The sequence below is a fragment of the Lampris incognitus genome, chromosome 9 (assembly GCF_029633865.1).
Source record: "Lampris incognitus isolate fLamInc1 chromosome 9, fLamInc1.hap2, whole genome shotgun sequence".
Lineage (NCBI taxonomy): Eukaryota > Metazoa > Chordata > Actinopteri > Lampriformes > Lampridae > Lampris > Lampris incognitus.
This window is the reverse complement of record NC_079219.1, coordinates 50445062-50467735: the sequence shown is the minus strand read 5'-3', so window position 1 is coordinate 50467735 and position 22674 is coordinate 50445062. Positions and strand designations below refer to the sequence as shown.

The following is a 22674-nucleotide window of genomic DNA, read 5'->3' as shown; positions in this document are numbered from 1 at the left end:
CCAGGCGTCTCTTCAGTTTTATGCTTGAGTTAATTTGGTTACACACACACACGCACACGCACAACCCCCCCCCACACACACACACTCACACACGCACGCACGGGTGACACATTGTTTTGATTAGGTATTAGAAATCCATTGAGGCCACACCAAATGTTTTCCTGAAGGAAAGCTGGAAGGATGGTCTCCAGAGTAGAAGACCCAATGCATGTTCTGGTAAGATGTCCAGTTGTAAGGTGTTCAGAGTTATGAGCAGGAGATGCCTTCAGTAAATGAATATGTTTTATAGCCACTCTGAAATCTTGAGGCACCTTGAACGAACGAACGAACGAATGAATGAATGATGATTTATTCCGAACATGTAAACAAGAAGGATATAGCACACAGATATAACACATCTTCAGTTTGCAAAACTCATCAGAGCTTAAACGTTCGGTGTTTCTGCTGTCTATGAGGACCCACGCATACTGCAACACACATTCATAACAAAACCAACAAAACTTTGATCACTAGCCCATTACAAAACCCCACTCGCTGAATATTTGTTGAATTTGGATTTACTTGGGCAAAAAAATAAGGCATCGAGCTGTTTTTTTTTAAAAATAATGATTTATTGAGCAAATGAAAAGATAAAAAAAGGCATAAAAGCCTTCATGAAATGAGAATGTAACTCCGCCCAGTTATGACGTATGTACATTCTATTTTTTTCCCTTCGTTCTTCCATTTTCCGCACGAGCACAGTGGAGCGGCGCAGGCACGTCTGCAGGAAGAGCCGAGACGCTCAGTCGGGCCACGACTCTTTCCAAACGAGGCGAGCGGTTAAGAAAAGCTTCGTTCGTTATAAGCGATGCCTCCGAAAACGGTGAAATCCACTTTATTAGATGCGTTTGAAGAGCTGGACGACAGCCAGATGCTGAAGTTTTGCGACAGGCTGCTGGACCGCCAAGATGAACCGCGCGTAAAACGAAGCGCCATCCAGAATTCAGACCGGATAACGGTGACGAACGCCATGGTGTCCGTGTTCACCGAGCGACGCGCGGTTCGGGTGGCCGTGGAGGTTCTGAGAGACTGCAGTTACAACGAACTCGCGGACTGTCTTGACAGGGGCCTGACACGTAAGTTCAAACTGCGTTAATGACAACCGGTCAACTAATTGCGCCGCAGAAGCCTTTAGAAAGAAGAAAAAAACTAAAGTTGCATAAGGAGTTTTCAAATTCGAACCGACGAGCACGAAATGACCGCGGTAAACAAAGAAGATGTACTTCCGCCAACTTGTTCACTTTCGCTTCTCGCCGAGTTTTCCGTCTGGGCGCATCGTGTCGAGCCAGCAGCCAGAGAAGTGGGTATTTGGAAAAACCAAAGACCTTCAGCCGTCGCAGCATCTTAAAACTAGACTTTATTTATACATCGTCCCGCCCTGCGTGGAAGCGATCATTTCTATCGACTAGAAAACGCTCCTGTGTAAAATGACAGTTATAGGCATGTCATTAACCGTGTTTTGTGAGGGATACAGTTATAATTACACAATGGCGCCTTAAAACTGCTAACTGATTAGCGTTTCCACCTAAAAACAGTGTTTATATGTGGAAGGCAAGCACATCTTAAGCGTTTGTGGAGATATAACCAGAAAACATGTTGTATTTCTACTTGATCAGTGACTAAATGGTTAATCGATCAAATATTGATCGACTGATCAATAGATTGAGTAATCGTTTCTGTACTAATGAAATCTCCTCTTTTTTTGGCAGCTGCAGGACTTTCAGCTGGAGCACCTGTTGCAGAGTCAATGGCTGACGGTATGTGAGGTAATTCCACGGTAGTTCTCATAGCGGACGAAAAGGCGGATGCAACCCCCCCCCAAAAATTCAACCACAATGAAGTCAACATAGTCTGACGTCGTGAGAGGATGACAGGCTGCTGTGTTTTATAGAGAGGATGAAACATATTGTAACGTGCATGGATTAGTAGACACGCTGGCCACTGGCTGGCGGGCCTGACCCTTTAGTCGAGCGGTTAGCGATGTCTCCTGCGGTGCGGGCGATAGGGGTTCGCTTCCCGGCCGCGGCAGTTCCTGTGGTTGCGCTGTCCCCCAAATTCGCTATAATATATATATATATATATATATATATATATATATATATATATATTTATGTCCACAGGATGTTTAGAAAAACAGAGCTCAACAATTCAGGAGCAAAGATGTATTTTATAGTTCAAAGTTGATAAATGGCAGGACAAGCCTGTTGCTTGCTCAGCACACGGGGTAGGGAGGTGGGCCAATCTACAGTTAGAACATAGATACATTTGAACTGTCCAATGGGGATTATTCTACCGCCCCCCCCTCCAAAAAAAAATGGTAGATAGAGAAAATCAATGGCATAAACACTAAGTATGGATACATGAACAACATATTGCATGCACAATTAAATGGGCATACATATATAAACAAAAAGTAAAAAAAGTTTATACACAGATATAAACTAGGTGTAATTGAACTCAAACTAAAGTGTTTGTTTTGTGGTTTTTGGTCTTTTTTAAAAAAAAATTCAAACTTTTGGCCTATCTCCCTACCCAGGTTTAAACGTATCAATAGTCTAACTGTTGTAACTATAACTTGGCCCATCCCCCCCACCCTGTAATTGGATATCGCACATAGAACGTAGGCAACCGGTATAAATGAGTTTTACTGTACCCATGTAGGCAGCTGACGAGTGCACTGAGCACGAAACAGGCTTGTTCTGCCATTTATCAACTTTGACCTATAAATTATATATCTGAATATATATTATATAAATCTGAGTTCTGAGTTGTCTTGAACACAGCGTAAGACATCTTCCCTCGTAAGTGAATAAGCGTGGGGTTACAGCCAATAAGTAATGTTACTGTAATGTAATGTTTTAATGAGGCCCCTTAAGAGAAAATTCCCCTTAAATATATATTTGTGTGGTAAAGCCTTTGTGTATTTTTTTAAGTGGGTTTAATATTCTATTGCTTTCAAAATGCCGTTAGCGTTAGTTAATACAGGGTAGTTTTACTGGATTTTCTCACGAGTTATTTTCCTTCCCTTTCTCTTCAGACAGGCATTTTGTAGATAAACACCAGCCTGCTCTCATCCAAAGAGTGAGCATGGTCGCACCCATCATGGATCAGCTCCTCAACAAGAAGGTTATCAATCAAGAAGGCTACGATACCGTCATGTTAAATCACGCCACCCCTCAGGCCAGGATGAGGGAGCTGTTCTCCAGAGCCCTCACGTCCAGCGGAACCAAGGGCAAAGATGTCTTTCTTCAAATCCTTGAAGAAAATGAGCCATATCTAGTCAATGATCTACTGGGAAAATGAGATCTTTTATTTCTATTTCAGACCAAATACAAAGTAGGTGTTGGTTGTGACCCAGAAGATTATTGTAAGTTTTGCATTTTATACAAAATTCCTGTTTTGACCCTTGACACAATATTTTTCCTCCCTATTGTTGAATGTCAGTGGAAATGCAATGCTGTTATACTGTTCAGTGTTTCCCCTAGAATTCTTTTCAGGCCTGGTTGGTGTGAACCAAAGCCCACCTCAGCAGGCCTTGCACACTGGATGGCATAATGCTGCTGTCTGTTTCCATCAGATGTAGGGCAGTAATACTTTATCTTCCCGTTTTGATTGCATTTCAAAGAAATTGCAGAGGTCTCATAAGTCTGGAAATACATCTCATCCAACCTCAAAAATTGTCAAGAAACTAGTTGGCCTCGTGGTGGGTTATGTTAGACCAGCGGTGCACTGGGCCTGTACAGTCGTAGGGGAAACACTGTTGTTGATAAATTCTGTACATAAATGCAGAATTCATCACCATTATCCCAGCTGAAATAATGTGACATTTTTGAATAACAAATGTTATGTTGTGTGTCGGCCCTGTGATGGCCTGGCGGCCTGCCCAGGGTGTTCCCTGTTTTTGTGATCATTACTATTTTAAATAGATCTTTCAATTTCAATATGCATGAGGTCTAATTCTTTAGCGTTGCACTCTGCTCAGCACAATCTGTGGTACGTTAATGATGTTTGTTGTGATTACTTTACCAGCCCAAGTTAAACCTGTCATTAAAGTTTAATTTGATTTAAATTGAAAATCTTCATTTTGGATATCAATCTACCCACATGTCAGTCTTGTTTACCCATTTTATACCTGTTCACCTATGCAATGCATGGAATATTGACAGATGGAGCACTACATATAATAGGATTTGTAAAAATATTTTTGCCATTTATCTGAAATTTCGGGAGGTGACCACAATAAATCTCAGCTATGCCTACGTTTTTCTGTTTTGTTTTTTTTTTTAATCTAAGAGGGCTGAGGTAGAACCCCGTCACAGTGCGTCACAGGTAGAACTGATTTCAGTGCAGAATATCACTGGGACAATTGCTGTTGTGATGAGGCCTGAAGGTGACCATCTTTGGACCCCCATGTGTCGCCCTACATCACATGGGTCTCAGTGTCTTTGATGATGACATACGGAAGCCACTCATCTGGGTGTTTGTGCTGCATGGTCACAATGAACGGATTGTGTTTAGAGGCTAAGAGATCAGAGTGAATGGAATCAGGGCAGGCAGGGTAGGTTCTGGGACACTGCCCATGTTTTCCCAGTTAACACTTGACTGGCACATCAGCTCCACCCATCCCAAGACCTGCAACAGACAAAACAAACATCAAAGGTCCAAAGGAAGAGACACCAGAGCCCCCCTCTTCCCCATAAAAACAGGGTCCCCAAGAGGGAACTGTTGATTGATATTAAATATAATCCGAGTGTATTTTGTATTACTCAGTATGTAACCAATGTATGTAACCAGAACAGAGGGTGAAGAAGACACATTCATGTAGACCAATATATTACAGGTCTCCCACAAGAATGTGGGTAGGGGAGGGGGTTGCCCTCCCCTGGGGCCTTGGGAGAGACACCGTGTCTGGTACGAGGAGGACCCCCTGCTAAGGTCAGTAGGTTACCAGAGGTGTCGTAAAGGAGAAGCAGGGGGGTCTATATAACCCACGAGGACACACAAAGAAGTCAGACAAACACGACGGATTGGCAGTGTGTCTCCAGATCTGTACTCAATAAAACCATTTTAATCTCATAAGACGTGGTGGCTGTTTTCTTCACATCAACGGACTCGGGGACGAGGACCACGAAGGTGATTCTCGACAAATTGGGGGCCTCACTGTCCTAATTGGACAGTGTGGCTGCCCGCCGACACCTCCCGAGCTTGGGGTCGACCCACAACACGAATAAGGTAAGCAGAACCTGTTTTAACGAAATCTGCATATTGGACTGAATTACTAAATTGTACTAAGCTCGGGAAGGAGAAGGCGGCCAGTTTAACAAAAGAGGAGGGGTTGGAGTCCCCTACGGTAAGAGTAAAAAGGAGATAATCGGTAGAAGAGGTTGGCGTCCTCTGTCTAAGATCCTAGGTAGTGGCGCACCCACTCACTCTCTGACGAGGGGGTGAGGTTAAGGCTGGGAAAACTCTCCCGGGGAATTGAGGACCCTCAAAGGAGGAAAGCTTAGAGCTCAGTAAGGGTTAGAGTCCCAAGGTAAAGAAGCTTAGAGCTCAGTAAGGGTTGGAGTCCCTGAACAATAGGTTAAATAGAGTAAAGGGTTGGAGTCCCTGAACAATAGGTTAAATAGAGTAAAGGGTTGGAGTCCCTGAACAATCGGTTAAATAGAGTAAAGGGTTGGAGTCCCTAACAGATAGACAGGAGACGTAAAAGGTAGAATGGAAAAAGAAGAAGGAGAAAAAAGCAGGGGCGGACCGCAGTGGAAATCCCTGCAGAAGCAGAGCGACATACTGATACAAATGATGACGAACCAAAAAAATTAGGGTGCCAAGGCAAAGGCGAGACGAAGGGAGGAAGAACAAAGGAGGTTAGAAGAAGCTATTATAAGGGAAGAGAGAAAAGCGGAGGACGCTGTTCCGTTGGGGAGGTATTTGTGGAAGCAGGAAAAAACGTGTAAGGAAAAGCGAGTAGAGGCAGAGAAAAGGAGACAGACATGTGGGGTGATGTCACAGAGGAAATGGAATAAGACTATAAGCCAAGCTGAGGAAGATCGACTAAGATGGTATAATTATGCCATCATGTGGCAAGGGCTTGTTCATTGCATGAAAGAGGAAAAAGAGAAAAAGACAGGGGGACCCCAGATAAAAAAAAAAAGATCCTCCTCCATACGAGGTGGGAAGATGTAGCCCACAGCCACAGGGACAGTGTGAGGGCGGATTATATCCGGTATTAAACATTACGGATGGTAAATTTCAAATTGAAACAGCTCCGGTGCCCAGCGCCCCCAAGATAGCAACCCGATCACGGGGGAGAATAGAGACTGTGAATGAAGGGCCCAGCTCCCCGGAGGAGGACGGGGAAGAAGTCCCGTTTAAACAGAGATTAGCCAGACAACAGGGAGCCAGAGGGGCGCGGCCAAAGCCGAAACAGCGGGAAAAGGGGGAGAGGCCAGTGGTCATCACAGGCTCATTGACGGGGGTGTGTGAAGATGATAATGAGATATCAGATACCTACCATGTGGGAGCAATGGGCGTAGCCCAGGGAAGCTGGGAAGACGAGGGAGAGGGAGGTAGAGAGAGAGAGGAGTGTGTGGCGGGGGCTTTACTAACCTCCGCCGCTGAAATAATTAGAGAAGCAGAGTTGTTGTTATCCCCAGGGAAAGAGAGGGGGGGGGCAGGGCCCCCTCCACAGACACGGGCTAGGTCCCGATTGCAGTGTCCACTCGTGCAGTCGCATAGGGGTCAGGGGAGCCGATATAAACCATGGAATTTGGGTGACGTACAAGCCCTAGTGGATAAGATGCCCCCGATAACTGAGGGAGGGGGCATATGGTTGGGAGAATTGGATAAGCTTACGCAGGGAAAAACGCTGGCCCTGGGTGATTGGCGGGCGGTGGTGGCCCGCAGTATGTCGGCATCTGAGTTACGGGAAATAGAGCTCAATGCCCAAATTGAGAATGAGCCTGACGATCGCCCTCTCCTACTGGATTTGGCGGAAATATGTCAAGCCACACGGGATAAGTTTCCCCCACCTAACCGCGGACATGTTCCGAAATTAGAGTGGTCTAAAGACAAAACCCCCCGGGAATATTTGAATAAGGCAAAGGAAGAATGGACTCGTCAGACAGGTCAACACCCCGATAGAAAAGGGGTACAACAAGAATGGTATAGGAGGGCAATATTGGAGGGGGTCCCGGAGAAAGTGAGAAGATCCATGTTAGATAACCCCGATTTGCCAGGTAGTGAGCCGAGTGTGTGGGAGCGACACTTGATACACCACTTACAAAGAATGCGAGATGACGAAAAAGAAAAAGAGGAGCAGACTAGGGAGCTGCAGCAGCAGCTGTTAAAATTAGATGTGGGCAAAGCCCGTAAGGAAGCAACAGAGTTGAAACATAGTAGTAAAAAACAAATGATGGCCGGGAGTGAGCCCGTTGTCCCTCAGCCGGATCTCCCATATCCTCCCAATTTGTATCCGATTCCCCCGTGGGAACAAGGGTTTCCCACAGGGGGACCAATGGGGTTTGGCCGTGGTTTTCGGCGCGGCTACAGGGGCGGACCACCGGGGGGTGGGTGGGCCGGGACGGGGGGACGGGGCCGACCCTCCTATCCTGGCCGGTATGGGGCCTGTCACACGTGCGGCAAAATTGGCCATTGGGCCCGGGAGTGTCCACAGAACCAGACACGGAGGGGCCGGGGAGGACCTCCAAGAGGCGGAGTCCAGGTACCACACCCCCAACTGGCGCCCCCGGAGAGGGGCGGACAGTTCCTCCAGGGATATTGGGAGGACGAAGCAGAATGACGAGTCCCACGGGAAGCCCCTGGCGTGGGGACAACGGCAGACCCCATGCTTAAAATTACAGTGGATAATACGGATTTGATGATGTTAGTGGATACCGGTGCCACCTATTCCACGATACATGTGACACCGACTGAGGACAAATTATCAGGAGCCACAGTGAGTGTGGTGAGGTTTTCCGGGGAAACACAAATACTGCCTATTACTAAACCTCTCGTCACCACCATAGGGGACCAAAGACTGTTACACCCCTTTGTGTGTTCCCCCTCCGTTCCAGTTAGTCTGCTAGGAAGAGACCTACTGATTAAACTACGGGCATCCATATTGTGTTGTGCGGATGGCCTCACAGTCACCCTGCCGGGGGGCTCTACCCTGCCCTGCCTACCACAGCTCAGGAGGTGCGGACAGTGGCTTCTGCAGAACGAGGAGCCGGAATACGCTGACATCTATTGGGGTATCCTCCCCGACGGCCCCCCACAAGACAAGGGCCTGCTACAACACTACGAGGAGTGGCAGCCCTGGATCTCCAGTCTTGCACCCTACATGCCCCCGGTTGACCCGCCCCATCTTACCCTATATTATGATAGAGAGAGTGATGAGGGCTATCAGATGGAATTTGATGAAATACAGGGAAACATTTGGGAGGTCCGACTGACAGATATTTCTGTTGCCCCTGAGGGAGTGGCCGCCGCAGCCTCATTGACTACGTCACAAATGGCCTGGTATAAGATGGGCGACGAAGCGTCACCACACATTTCACTCGCTCTGCATCCCGATCATCAAGCAAAAGATTTGGGACCCATGATCAAGGCGGCCCTGCTCTTGCAAGACTGGGCCCCCACTCAGCTCCCCGGGGTGGCCTACTCCCCATCGGGAAGGGTATGGCGCATTACCAACTCCACGTTGGATACCGTAACACTGTGTCATGAGCAAATCGGTCGATATCACGGTAGGGAAAAATCTGATCACCCTTTGGCCGCTCCCTTGATTGCGGCCCTGCCTGAGACACTGTGGTCGGGGGGCCCCACGGATGTCGGGCTAGTAGACTGTCCCCCGGTGTCGTTTTCACTTAAACACACGCAGGCCCCAGTCTGGATCCCACAGTACCCTCACAAGCAGCAGGCGGAGGATGGCATAGCAGAAACCATAGGTGGCCTGTTGGCTTCCGGGGTTCTGGAACCCTCCACCTCCGCCTGGAACACCCCCATTCTCCCGGTGGAGAACCCCGGGACGGGTAAATATCGAATGGCCCATGACCTTAGGGCCATAAACGCCCTCCTCCTCACACCCTCCATTCCTGTGCCCAATCCACATACAGCCCTTGGAGCGCTGGACCCCACCCACAAATGGTTTTCCTGTATAGACTTGGCTAACGCCTTTTTCTGCCTTCCCCTGGCACACCATCTACGTGACGTTTTTTCCTTCACCTTTCGCGGCCGCCACCTTTGATACACCCGCCTGCCACAGGGCTTTGCGAACTCCCCCGGCCTTTTCAATCAGGTCTTACAGAAAATTTAGTCTGACTGTCCCCTCCCTACCGGCTGTACACGTGCAATATGTTGACGACCTTCTGCTAGCCGCTCCCACCCCCGCAGCATGCGCTGCTGTCACGGACCGAGTTCTCCGTCACCTCGCCACAGCTGGCTTTAAGGTTAGTCGGGCCAAACTTCAAGTGGTGCGGACGCAGGTCTCTTTTTTGGGAAGGGTCATATCCCAGAAGGTAGCTGCCATGTCCTCCGCGCATCGCTCCACTATTTTGACATACCCTAAACCCCTCCGGGTGAAGGACATGCTCTCGTTTCTGGGACTTACAGGCTACAGTCGCACATACATTCCAGACTACGTGGGTCTTACCACACCTTTACGGTTGTTGGTAAAGGCCTGCGGGATGCGCAACCTCGCCGCCTCACTGCTCTGGACTCCCGAGGCAGAAACCGCTTTCATTGCCTTGAAGCAACGCTTGGCCCAAAGCGCTGAACTTGCTATTCCAGATCACACCCTACCCTTCTATTTGGATGTTTCTGAAACAGACGGCACAGTAAATGGCATTCTGTTTCAGAAAAAAGGGGGGGGGAAGAAGGATTTTGATGTATGCTAGCATACTGTTGGACACCACCGAGAAGCGACACCCGCCGTGTACACAACATGCAGCAGGCATAGCAAAAATTTTACAAAAAACAGCACACATTGTGATGGGTCACCCACTGACGGTCCTAACAACACACAGTGTAATAGCCTATGTTAACTCACAACAGTTTACTATGACACCGCTGAGACAACAGAGAATAACAAAGGCCTTGGAGGCACCAAACGTGACGTTCATCCACGATGGGATAAACATGGCGGATAGAATGGGAACAGGGGAACCACACGAATGTGAAAGACGGGTAGAACAAGAAGAAAAAATAAGACCAGATTTGGAAGCTCAGGCTATACCAGGGGCTATAGTGTTGTACACGGATGGCTGTTGCTATCGGGATGAGCAAAAGGGCCTCCAGGCAGGATATGCGGTGGTAAGACAGACAGAGACAGGACTCGAAACTGTAGTAGCAGAAAAACTGGAGGGACAAATGTCAGCACAGAGGGCTGAAATAAGAGGGCTGATTGCGGCCCTGGAGTGGGGAAAAGGAAAAAGGGTAACCATATACTCAGACTCGGCATATTCAGTAGGGGTGGTGCATTTAGAGATTCCCCAATGGCAGCGAGTGGGGTTTATCACGAGTCGGATATCAAGAGACTAATTGAGGTCATTCACCTACCAGAACAGGTAGCAGTGGTAAAATGTAAAGGGCACGATGTGGGAAATACTCTGGTAGCCAAGGGAAATCAGGAAGCAGATAGGGTGGCGAAGCAAGTGACAGGATATTCGACGGCTCATCAAATGATGACAACAGAACAGGAGGAAGTTAGTGAAATATGGGACCAGGAGACCATAAAATATTTTGAAGGAAAGGCAGGGATACACGAGCAAGCAGTGTGGGTATAGCGTGGAGCAACGGAATGTGGGGGGTTGTGGAGAGGACCCGATGGCCGAATAGTCCTGCCACCAGGGATTAGAAGGAAGGCCCTTCAGGAGGCCCACGGAATAGGGCATGTAGGGGCTGTTCAGATGAATCGAAATCTTTGCCATTGGTGGCATCCTTTTTTGACTGACATGACTAAATACCACGTTAAGAGTTGTCCCATTTGCACTCAGTATAATCCTCGCCTCACCATAAAACCTGAAATGGGGGGATTTCCCCTGATCTCGTGTCCAGGACAAGAGGTGGTATTGGATTATACGGATATGGGGGAAGCCAAGAGGGTGAAAGGATACCAGTATTTGTTGGTGTGTGTGGATCAATTGACAGGGTGGCCGGAGGCATGGCCGGCAAAAAAGGAAGATAGCGCCACTGTTATAAAATGGTCATAGAGGAGCCCGGCCGGACGATCACATACCCGGCTAGAAGAAGCCGATTTGGGAGGAACGGTCCAGCTGATCGGCGACCCAGCAGCCGGCGCCATGACGGTCAAAAGAACTCACCATCATGTAGAAACTAGATTTGCGGTTGAGGCTCTGGCCGTGGTGATGTCGCTGACCGGGTGCGTCTGGGCTTTTCATTTAACCCAGAACCGGGCAAAGAGGGAAGAGGTAAACAGGGGGGAAGAGTTCCGCTGTTATGTTGGTAAGTGGTGGCATAACTCATGGGTCAATTGGACCCATCCTGTAGGGACCAAAGCCACATATCGGGTAAGGCTGTGTGACCTATTCCCCTGTCCGAAGGGGCAGGACGATTACTGGAAACGACAACCCGTTTACATATATCGCAAGGTATTTTGGCCGAGTTGTTATAAGTGGTCTTATGTGGATGCATACACCGGGAATATCGGCACCTCCCGTAAGAAGGACTACGAGAAGTACATAAAAGTGCAGTTAGGAGGGGACGGTAAGACCCTCATGATATCCATAGAGGACACGGTAGATCAGTAGAAGGGTATTGAGTTCAGTTTGGCCGGACATGCGTTTACAGATGTTGACAAGAACCAGAGAGGCACGGGGTTGGTGGAGCTGTGCCCATTTAAAGGTGTAAACGACACCCTGTATACCATCGGGCTCGATGTCACGGGTAGGGATCCCCAGAGTTTCTTTCGAGTCACCTGGGTGGATCAAAAGCACGAGGATCCCGTGGTAAAACGGGTCGACCCTCATCGTATTAACCCAACTGACATAGTGTATTATGCCACCGGGTATGCGGGACGGAATATGTGGCTGGAGTGGCTCTCCGCCACCGCAGCAGAACGTGGTATGGAGGGGTGTGTAGCCTGCTCTTCGGCCCGACCCGTTCTTATTACCGTCCCTGCACCAACTCATGTGGACGACGCCGGTGGGTTTCACTGCCTGATGGCCATTATGATGAACCCAGTGCCTGTTAACTGCTCTGGCCTCTCCCTGATCTACCCGGTGGTCGGTAAGAAGGGAAAGAAGGATTTGGTCCCACCCGCTTTTGTCCCAGTTAAAAGTAATTTTACTTGCTTCCTGAATAACAACGACACAGGTACCGACGTAGGCACTATTCCCTCAGACTGGTGCTGCCGCACGGTCAATATGACAGGCTGGGGTAATCTCACCCGTCTCACACGTCAGCGGGCCGACCTATTCTGGTACTGCGGGGGTATTACCCTCCACGCTAGGTTGCCATCCGACTGGATTGGTCACTGCGCTCTGGTCCGTCTGTCCCTCCCGGTCACCCTGATCGGTTTACACCGTTCCCAGGAATCCGGCCATCGGCCGCGCAGGGACACGTCTCCCCAAGATTTCGATTTGTCCAAAGGCAGCCCCACGTATATCGACGCTATCGGGGTGCCCCGGGGGGTTCCGGATGAGTACAAACTGGTTGACCAGGTGGCCGCCGGGTTTGAAAACATGCCCTTAATCAGTGCACTCTTCCCGGTGCTCCCCCACAAGAATGTGGATCGCATTAGCTATATCCACTACAATATCCTGAGACTGGCTAACCTGACCATGGATGCCGTAGCAGGCTTGTCTACCTCCCTTATGACCATACAGAATAGGATGGCCCTGGATATGCTCCTAGCCGAAAAAGGGGGTGTTTGCTCTATGTTTGGGGACCAGTGTTGTACTTTCATTCTCAATAACACCGCCCCAGATGGATCTGTTACACGAGCCCTCGAGGGTCTGAGGGCATTATCACAGACCATGTATGAGCACTCTGGGATTGCCAACCCGTTTGAAAGATGGCTCGCTTCCCTATTTGGCAAGTGGAAGGGTATTGTAATGTCCCTCCTCCTTTCCCTCGGCGTATTCCTGGCTATACTAGTTACTTGCGGTTGTTGCTTCATACCCTGCCTGCGTTCCCTGGTAAACCGGCTCATCATCACGGCTATTGAGCGTAAAGACGCACAGAACCCTGGCACCTACTCTAAAAAATCCACTTCTCATATATCTATATCTATCTATCTATACCTATATCTATCTATCTATCTATCTATCTATCTATCTATCTATCTATCTATCTATCTATCTATCTATCTATCTATCTATATGTATATATAAATGTTTGCTTACTTTTAATCCTTGACCATGTATCAACTATATTATGTTCACATTGCTTGGATCGATGCTTGGGGCTCATGTGTAGCAGGTCAAAGGTGGTGCTATAAAGTGCCTTCTCTTGTGTGAACTAGGGAAGGCCTGTGGTTGACTGTTGGTTGATGGCAGAGGAATGTGTGAGAAACTCTCTCAAGTGTAGCAAGTCTGTACACGCTAATTGGAGAAATGGCCTTGGTGGGATGTGAGCTGGAAGACATGAGATAAGGAGGGGGAGAACAGACAACTGCCCTATTAAAGAGACTACTGTACTGATCGGCACGCACTTATAAGTATCTAGGCTTATGCGGCAGTTCATGAACATATTAAAATGTGACAATACTGTAAGAGAATTTTGTCTTCTCTTTCTCTTCATTTAATGTCAGAGCCACGACTATATATATATATATAATCCAGTGAGTCAAGTAAATTCTTTATGAGACAGTGCAAGCCTGTTTCATGCCATAAGCAAGCATCAGCTGATGTACAAGCTTATGGCATGAAACATGCTATAAGCTACACTGTCAGAAATAGGGGTACAGTAGGAGACCATTTCTGTACCCCAAGGTACAATCTACACAAATGTACTCCCTACGGTTCATTGTTGGACTTCGAGGCATATGTGTAGCCCGTGGAATTAGATACCACACAGGACACAATTACTTCCGGGGTTCTTGTAGCTTTAATTTTATTGTTTGAACCTTCGAATGCAGATCGTTTTACTGAGTGCATAAATTCCTGTGTCTTTCGAGCAAACAGCTCATAAATGTTCACAGATGTGGCAAGTTTAACAGAAAAGATTTTAAAAGGAAAATAAATACAACATACAACATACGGTGCAAAATACGGCAGTGGACTATGTATGTTAAACAGGGTTTAACAAAGACATGTGGAACTTCCTGAAGATCGCGCAACTTCTCACTCTGTCAGTTACCTTGTCATGCCTGCAATGGCGAACAGTGGTCGACGGCTCGCGCCCAAAATCACCGAACATCAACTCCAGTAGCGTTGCGGAGTCAGAGCACCGTCACACCGCAATCTTCAGGTGCTCCACACAAGAAAAAAAGAAAGAATACCCAAGATGCACTTGGATAACTTGCAGAAAGAGTACCCAAGATGCACTTGGATGACTTGCACGGAGTTACAATAAAAGTCCGCCACTGCCACTTACTGGTCAAAACATGCAATGACAACCAAAACTATAAAAATACACTCACAATCTGCTTCACAATTTAAATACATCAAATGACATTTTACATGGCTTGACAGTGTAACAATTACATATATTAACAGTTAAACTATACTAAATTTAAGTGGAAAATCATTTAACATATTTAACAGATTTACCACCCGGCTACATACTCCCCTGCAAATATAGTCAACGTCCTCGGTGACTACGAAACATGAACTGACTCAAATACTCCCTGCAAGGCCTTTTCAAAGAGAGCAGCACCCAGGCTTGTCAAAACCTTAGAGACCATGTCTGTGCTGACTGAGACTGCATTACAGGCTGACTTTGGCAGATGAAATGGGTTTGAATGAGATCCAGCCATTTCCCGCTTGCTTTTCCTAATGGCAGGTTTAGGTGCATAGGTTCTACGTCCTGCTCCACCAGCATCATCTGTTAGTGCGGGCCTGTCCCTGTTTTCAATAATGGGCAAGTCACTGTCGCTAACGTCTGGATGCACATCATTAACACATTCTGTTTCTGTGCCACAATTTCTCATATCTGAATAACCTTCCTCAGGTCCTTCACCGTCACTCTCATCTGTGAGTGCTGTCACATGTAAACTAACACTTTCTGCTGCAAGAGGCAGGTTAGGTACTTGCACAAGCCGGCGAGGGATGACTTCCTCAACAATAACAAAATCAGCCTCAGGTGACTCAGGCTCATCCTCAGCTACAGGCTGTGTAGTGGTCTGTAACCTAGTTCTAGTTCTTGGTTTGGGAACTGGTTTTGCACAAGGTCGCAACTCTGACCTATGAACTCTTTTAATGGGACCTCCCTCAAAAGGTTCAACAGTGTGTGTGGTACCCTGGATGTCAACTACCTTGTAGACTGTTGAGGTCCATGTGTCCTGAATCTTATCTCTACCTGGGGGTCTGTGACGTAGGAAAACCAACTGACCAATGTCCACAGGAGGACAATACACCTTCTCATTTTGCAGTGAGATCCTCTCAGCTGCCTTCTGCTCTGAGTACTCTCTGGCTCTCTCGTGTGCCTGTCAGAGTCTCTCCTGATGAACAGACAACCAATCCTGTTTCCTGTCTGACACACACTCACGCCCTAATAAAGCATCTACTGGGAGATGTGGCTGTACCCCGAAAAGCAAATAATAAGGCGAGTACCCTGTGGTGGAATGAGGAGTGACATTATAGGCATATACTACTTCAGACAGATGCTCTGGCCAACGCTTTTTTTCTCTGATGGGAGTGTCCTTAACAAGTCATGGAGTGTGCGATTGTATCTTTCACACTGACCGTTTCCCTGTGGCCTGTAGGGAGTTGTCCGTGTCTTTTTAACCCCATAGAGTTTGCACAGCTCTGCTATAATTTCACTCTCGAAATTTCGACCTTGGTCTGAGTGCAGTCTCTCTGGGACCCCATATTTCATGAACCACTCCCTGAGCAAAACTTTAGCTGTAGTGTCAGCCTTCTGGTCTTTGGTAGCATACGCTTGTGTGAACTTTGTAAACACATCGGTCACAACAAGGACATTTTCACGGCCATCTGAAGCTGCCTCCAACACTGTAAAATCAACAGCCACCACTTCTAGAGGTCGGGAGGCCAGGAATGCCTGAACTGGAGCATGGATTTTTGGCTGAGGCATCTTGGTCAAAATGCACCGCTCGCAGTTTTTAACCCAGCTTTCAACATCCTCGCATAGCCCTACCCCAAAACACCTCCCTCTTAGCAAGTTTACAGTGCGCTCTATGCCCTGATGTCCCATGTTGTTATGTACATTTTCTAGAACTTGGTCCCTCAAACAACTAGGCACGAGTAACTGCCACACTTCTCCATGACGTGGGTCTGTGATAACCCTGTACAACAACCCTTCTCGTTGTTGTATGCATCTCCATTGTTTCAACAATCTTTTCACTTGACTAGACAGGGCTGCTCTCTCTCTGGGACATGGCCTCCTCCCCCGATCCCAAAATGCCCTAAACTCTTTTAGGGTGGGGTCACCGGCCTGAAAACCTACTAGCTCCTCTCTGGTATAACCTGGCAGTGTGGGGGTGTTGCCCTGTTTAGTACCTGTCTCACCAGACCTCGACTCCCCAGCACGGATCTGTCTCACTTTGTAACACTCCAGACCTCTAGATACAAGACCAGGATCCAGAACTGTTCCTCGGTCAATCAGGTTACACACAGTGATACAGTCGTCAAAATCCGAGTCAGGGTCTGTTTCAGGCTCCCCTGCAAACTCCTGCCTAGAGAGAGCATCTGCGGCGGCATTACTGCAACCAGGACGGTACTTAACCTCGAAATCAAAAACAGACAGTTGCGCTACCCACCTCTTCTCTATAGCACCTAACTTGGCTGTCTTGAGGTGGCAGAGGGGATTGTTATCAGTCAGGACAACAAACTTTGAACCAAGCAAGTAGCCCCTGAATTTTTCAGCAACTGCCCATTTTAAGGCAAGCAACTCCAACTTCATGCTACTATAATTTCGGTCATTCTTCTCAGCCTGGCGTAGTCTGCGGCTAGCATATGCTAGGACACGTCTGGTGTCACCTTGCTGCTGACACAATACAGCGCCTAATCCATGCTGACTAGCATCTGTCTCAACTACAAATGGTTGTGTGAAGTCGGCAAAACCCAAAATGGGAGCAGAGGTAAGTTTTTCCTTTAACTGCTCAAAGGAAGAGTCACACTCTGGTGTCCACATATTACAAAACTGGCGACCTACTTTCCCTGTTTTTTTCACACCTGAACATTTGTTGACTAGGTCATGCAGTGGCCCGGCAATCTGTGAGAAGCCTCGAATGAATCTCCTGTAGTAACTACAGAAACCCAAGAACGACTGCAGCTCTTTGGCAGTGGTTGGGACCTTCCAGTTCTTAACAGCAGAGACCTTGGAGGGGTCAGTTCCTATACCTTCTGCTGACACCTGATGACCCAAAAACTTTACTGACTGTTGTAGAAAAGCACACTTCTGCAACTTCACCTTAAGGCCCGTCTCTGCCAGTCTCTTAAACACAGTCTCAAGTCTCTCCAAATGCTGCTCAAATGTCTCTGAAAAAACCAAGATGTCATCTAGGTAGACCAGGAGTATCTGAAAAATGAGATCATTCATAGTAACTTGCATAAGTCTCTGAAATGTAGCTGGACCGTTACAAACACTAAAAGGCATTCTCACGTACTCATACAGACCAAACGGTGTAGTAAATGCAGTCTTAGTCCGATCTCTCTCATGCATAGCTACCTGGTGGTATCCGCTCGCCAGATCTATGGTTGAAAAGAACTTTGCCCCTCTCAGCGCATCAAAACTCTCATCAATTCTCGGGAGCGGGAATGCATCACGTCTTGTCTTTGAGTTGAGTTTCCTGTAATCGACACATAGCCTCAGACTACCATCTGCCTTTCTCACTAGTACTATGGGCGAAGCATAAGCACTAGAGCTTTCTTGAATGACCCCTTTTTTAAGCAGCTTGCCAATATGTTCCCTGACTTCACAGTACTGTGTGGGTGGGATTCGTCTGTATGGCTGTGTTACAGGTATGTCATCTGTCAGATGGATCTCATGTTGTGCTTTGTCAGTGTGGCCTAGATCTTCATCTTCTGTTGCAAACACAAAAGAGTACTTCTCCAGTAACAAAGTCAGCTGTGCTTGCTGTTCTGGGCTACCACAAAAATTGAGCTTGCCGAGAATTTCCTGCACATCTGTCGGTGTTTCGGGGTGTTCACTGATACTCACTTGTTCAGTGTCTGCTGAGATTCTCTGGAACTGTACCTCACAAAGCTCATCACTTTTCACACAGTCTACCTGAGTCAAAACCCCTAGCCTAGTCCGTGGCCCTAGCCAGATATCTTCATCAGACATGTTCATGACTCGGACTGGAAAAATGTGATTGCCCGATGAAACCAAAGTAGGCACAACAACCAAACCTCCAGGAACGGGAACACCCACAGACTCCAGCAACAAAAAAGAACCATCCTCACTCACGGTCCTGAGTCCCCTAGCCATAACTGTAGCAGCAGATGAAGCAGGTATATGGACTACATCCTTACCAGCTACCCTAGCGAAAGAGCGTCTGTCTGTTGCATGTACTGCATGAAGATGATTAAAAGCCTCTCTCCAGTTTGAGTCAAACCTCTCCTGCAGTGTGGTGTCAAACTCAGTGTGTACTAGCTCTCTGCATTTTTTGACAATGTTCATCCCTATTAGACCTGGAACAGAGGAAGAGTGTTCAGAATCTTTAACTATCAGAAAACCTCGCTCTGGGATAGTCAGACCCATGGCTTCTACATCAAGCTCCACATAGCCCATATAGGGTATGTCTAATCCATTAGCTGCAGTGATCTTTAACCACTCAAATGCCGGGTGAATGTCTTCGCCTTTCACTGACAGGTGTTCCCTGAAAAAACTCTCAGAAATTGTACTGACCTGGCTACCAGTGTCAAGTAAGCAGGACACTGTAACACCTCGTAGTTTCACCTCAACAGTTTTACATTCTCCGACTGCACGCTCTAAGATCCTGCTTCCGTCTGGAGTCTCTTTTGGTGAGCCAGCTTCCTCCCCTCGAGTTGTGTGGCTCATGACAACTGAGGGTGCGAGTTTTCCTGCACTACATAAGAACTAGGTGTTGCGTCCCCTTGACCCCCTCTGGCCTGTGAGCATTTTCTTGCAATGTGACCTATGCCTCTACACTTGAAACAGATAGGCTGACCATCTGGTGTGAACTTTGGCTGGGGTCTAGGTCGTGGCTTGGGCTCTAGGAATGTCTGTTGAGTGCTGCGCTTACTCAGTTCACCTACAGCAAAGGCTAGATCAGCAAGTGTTTTGCCTAACTCTGCTAGCTGTTTTTCCTGATGGGCTACTGCTCTCCGAACATCATTTAATGCAGTACCTTGGTCATTGTTTCTTTTAATAATAGAGCACTGGGTTTCTGGAACCTCTGATGTAACTTGGTTGCTCTTTATGACCCTGGGACGATGAGACCTGCTGTCCTCCATCTCCCACAGGAGGGCCTCGTTCCTCACATCTAGAAGACTGCTCTCTGGTTTGTCCCTAACCATTTTCCTGAGTTCACGCCTGAGTGCTGCTTCTCTTAAACCCTCAATAAACCGGTCTCTGAGCACAGTTTTCTCATTAGGTATTACATCTGTGGACTGTTTCACTACAGAGCTCAAAATCTGGGATAGTGCATGGGAGTAGTCACGGAGGTCTTCTCCATCAGTTTGGTTACGGTTGTAAAAGGTCTGCAAAAGCTGTGTGGAACTGCGCTTTTCCCCAAATGCATTGCTCAGGTAAGAGTATAAATCACTGGGCCCCACTGACTGACCCCTCACGCATAGTCGCATCTCTTCCAATGCAGGGCCACGCAATAGAGATAGTATATAGTCACATTGTTCTTCTGTTGTTTGCTCTCTGTATCTTAAAACCCTTTCAACCTCTTCAATAAACTCTTCGACAGATCTCCTGTCTGTACCACACTCCCCACTAAATGCTTGGATCTGGCGTTCTCTTGGAACGTAGATGTATGAACGTGTGGGTGCACTGTTATCACTTGCTCTCTGAGCCCTTGCTTCACCATTTAACCTGGTGAGCTCATCTCGCAGTCTGGCGAGCTCTTGCATGGTGGTCTGCATTTCTTTTGTAGCACCTTCACCTATACCCGTTATGCCACCTGAGGTGTGGCCATTATCATTACGTGAACTCCCTTCATCACCAGAATCACTAGACATAATGATATATTAATCTTTACTCAGTCCAGTATAAATGAGGATATTTAGTTCAAAACCTGGTTCAAGGATACTACAAGGACAGTCTTTAACTTGGAGCCTTGCTGAATCTTGGTCTTTGTAGCTGAAGTTAGCGCTGGAGTCCTCTGCGCTGGTACGGCTGAGTCGTGTGACACAGGAAGCACCAGAACCTCGTAGAGCCCCTCACGTCGTCTCTCGCTGGTCACCACCTCCACAGCAGGATGGCTTCAGACTCAACTCCAACGGACGTCACCAGCAATCTTCACCACTGCCGTATTTTTTTTTAAGTAAAAATAAGCCACTCTGTTGCCAATTTAAAAAAAAATGTTTTAGCTACACCCCACTCCTGGTACCAAAATGATGTAGCCCGTGGAATTAGATACCACACAGGACACAATTACTTCCGGGGTTCTTGTAGCTTTAATTTTATTGTTTGAACCTTCGAATGCAGATCGTTTTACTGAGTGCATAAATTCCTGTGTCTTTCGAGCAAACAGCTCATAAATGTTCACAGATGTGGCAAGTTTAACAGAAAAGACTTTAAAAGGAAAATAAATACAACATACAACATACGGTGCAAAATACGGCAGTGGACTATGTATGTTAAACAGGGTTTAACAAAGACATGTGGAACTTCCTGAAGATCGCGCAACTTCTCACTCTGTCAGTTACCTTGTCATGCCTGCAATGGCGAACAGTGGTCGACGGCTCGCGCCCAAAATCACCGAACATCAACTCCAGTAGCGTTGCGGAGTCAGAGCACCGTCACACCGCAATCTTCAGGTGCTCCACACAAGAAAAAAAGAAAGAATACCCAAGATGCACTTGGATAACTTGCAGAAGGAGTACCCAAGATGCACTTGGATGACTTGCACGGAGTTACAATAAAAGTCCGCCACTGCCACTTACTGGTCAAAACATGCAATGACAACCAAAACTATAAAAATACACTCACAATCTGCTTCACAATTTAAATACATCAAATGACATTTTACATGGCTTGACAGTATAACAATTACATATATTAACAGTTAAACTATACTAAATTTAAGTGGAAAATCATTTAACATATTTAACAGATTTACCACCCGGCTACATATGTGTACCTTTTTGAGGGCCGAAAAGGTACATATATGTTCCTAAGCAGTAGAAGGTACATATATGTACCCTTTCTTCTAAATATTAAGACAATCAGGAGACAATCTGTTGTAGGCCAAATAAAAAGTTGGGTAAAATATTAGTTTTATTTTTAGATTTAAGGTTTGACTTTTTCCTAATGTAGTTAAGGTACAGTTTGACTTGTAGGGTTTTTACTAGATTGTAGAAGCTGTACACTCACCTGCCTTCACATTATATGTTAACTTTTACATTGTGGAGTTAGAAAACAACGAGACAGGAGCATGAGAGTAGACGTAGTCGAGGTAGTTTACTAGCTCCAACTTTGCATGTCATACGTTCGACAACGACACTGAACTCTGTACCGGAAGCGGAAGTCCATTATCTGACCCCTCACCTCTTCCCTTAAAGGTACACTGTCCTCTTAGGTGAATGTCTCTAGTAATATAGATGTGGGTCACCACACAGGCCCCCCCAGAATTCACCTACACAAAACAATGCAAAACAGCAAAAGCGCAAGTCATGAACATAAAAATAGACTGCAAAGTCACGGGGAAAACAAGTGACGAGTCGGGGGGCGGACCCTGCGGCCATAACGGCTGCGCTTCACAGGAGGGGAAACAGATGGGGCCGAAACCCGGGCCATAGGCGGGGCCGAAGCAGGAACAGAGGCAGGTGCGGGGGCCGACCTAGGAGGGCGTCCCCGCCGCGGGGGTAGGGCCAATTGCATTGGCTCCCCAATGTCCAAGTGAGCGGGCTTGAGACGGTCTATAGCGACCCGCTCCGGCCTGCCCCCCATGTCCACCACAAAGTTCTTATCCCCCGCCTCCAGGACGCGGAAGGGCCCGTCGTATGGGGGCTGCAGCGGGGACCGATGGCTGTCGTGCCTAATGAAGACGTACCTCGCCGATGGCAGATCCTTGGGGACGTAGGACCGGGGGAGGCAGTGTTGAGACATCGGAACGGGAGCGAAGGCACTGGCAGCGCTCCGGGACGCACTGAGGTGAGAGGCGGCCGACCAGGGAGCCGTAGCATCCGGAAGAAACTCCCCCGGAACTCGCAGGGGCTGGCCATACACCAGCTCAGCGGAGGAGGTCTGGAGGTCTTCCTTCGGGGCCGAACGCAGGCCGAGCATGACCCATGGGAGCCGGTCCATCCAGTCGCAGCCAGTGAGGCTTGGTTGTACGCCGTAGTGCGGTGGATCTTCATC

At 47.6% G+C, this 22674-nt stretch overlaps 1 protein-coding gene and 1 long non-coding RNA gene across 3 annotated transcripts; one reads left to right on the top strand and one right to left on the bottom strand.

The window, feature by feature from the left end:
- The first annotated feature begins 697 nt into the window (after positions 1-697).
- Positions 698-4312, top strand: pycard (PYD and CARD domain containing). 2 transcript variants are annotated; one of them, XM_056285813.1, is made up of 3 exons: positions 698-1115; positions 1755-1796; positions 3077-4312. In XM_056285813.1, the coding sequence occupies exons 1-3, from the start codon at positions 848-850 to the stop codon at positions 3340-3342; spliced, it is 576 nt and encodes a 191-aa protein (XP_056141788.1). In that variant the 5' UTR covers positions 698-847; the 3' UTR covers positions 3343-4312. The 2 variants fall into 2 exon arrangements, with proteins under 2 accessions (XP_056141788.1, XP_056141787.1); XM_056285812.1 differs by having other exon boundaries at positions 699-1115; positions 1749-1796; positions 3077-4309.
- On the bottom strand, positions 4080-14465 carry LOC130117669 (uncharacterized). Its single transcript, XR_008810707.1, has 2 exons — positions 14356-14465; positions 4080-4671 (listed from the first exon to the last, which is right to left on the bottom strand). It is a non-coding gene; the product is annotated as an uncharacterized LOC130117669 (long non-coding RNA).
- Between the last annotated feature and the right edge of the window lie 8209 nt (positions 14466-22674).

Excerpts from the sequence above, each read along its gene's own strand:
- pycard (XM_056285812.1), top strand. The coding sequence starts at position 848 with ATGCCTCCGAAAACGGTGAAATCCACTTTATTAGATGCGTTTGAAGAG. Across the intron at positions 1,116-1,748 it reads TCTTGACAGGGGCCTGACAC|CTGCAGGACTTTCAGCTGGA; the intron begins GTAAGTTCAAAC and ends TTTTTTTGGCAG. Across the intron at positions 1,797-3,076 it reads TGCAGAGTCAATGGCTGACG|ACAGGCATTTTGTAGATAAA; the intron begins GTATGTGAGGTA and ends CTTTCTCTTCAG.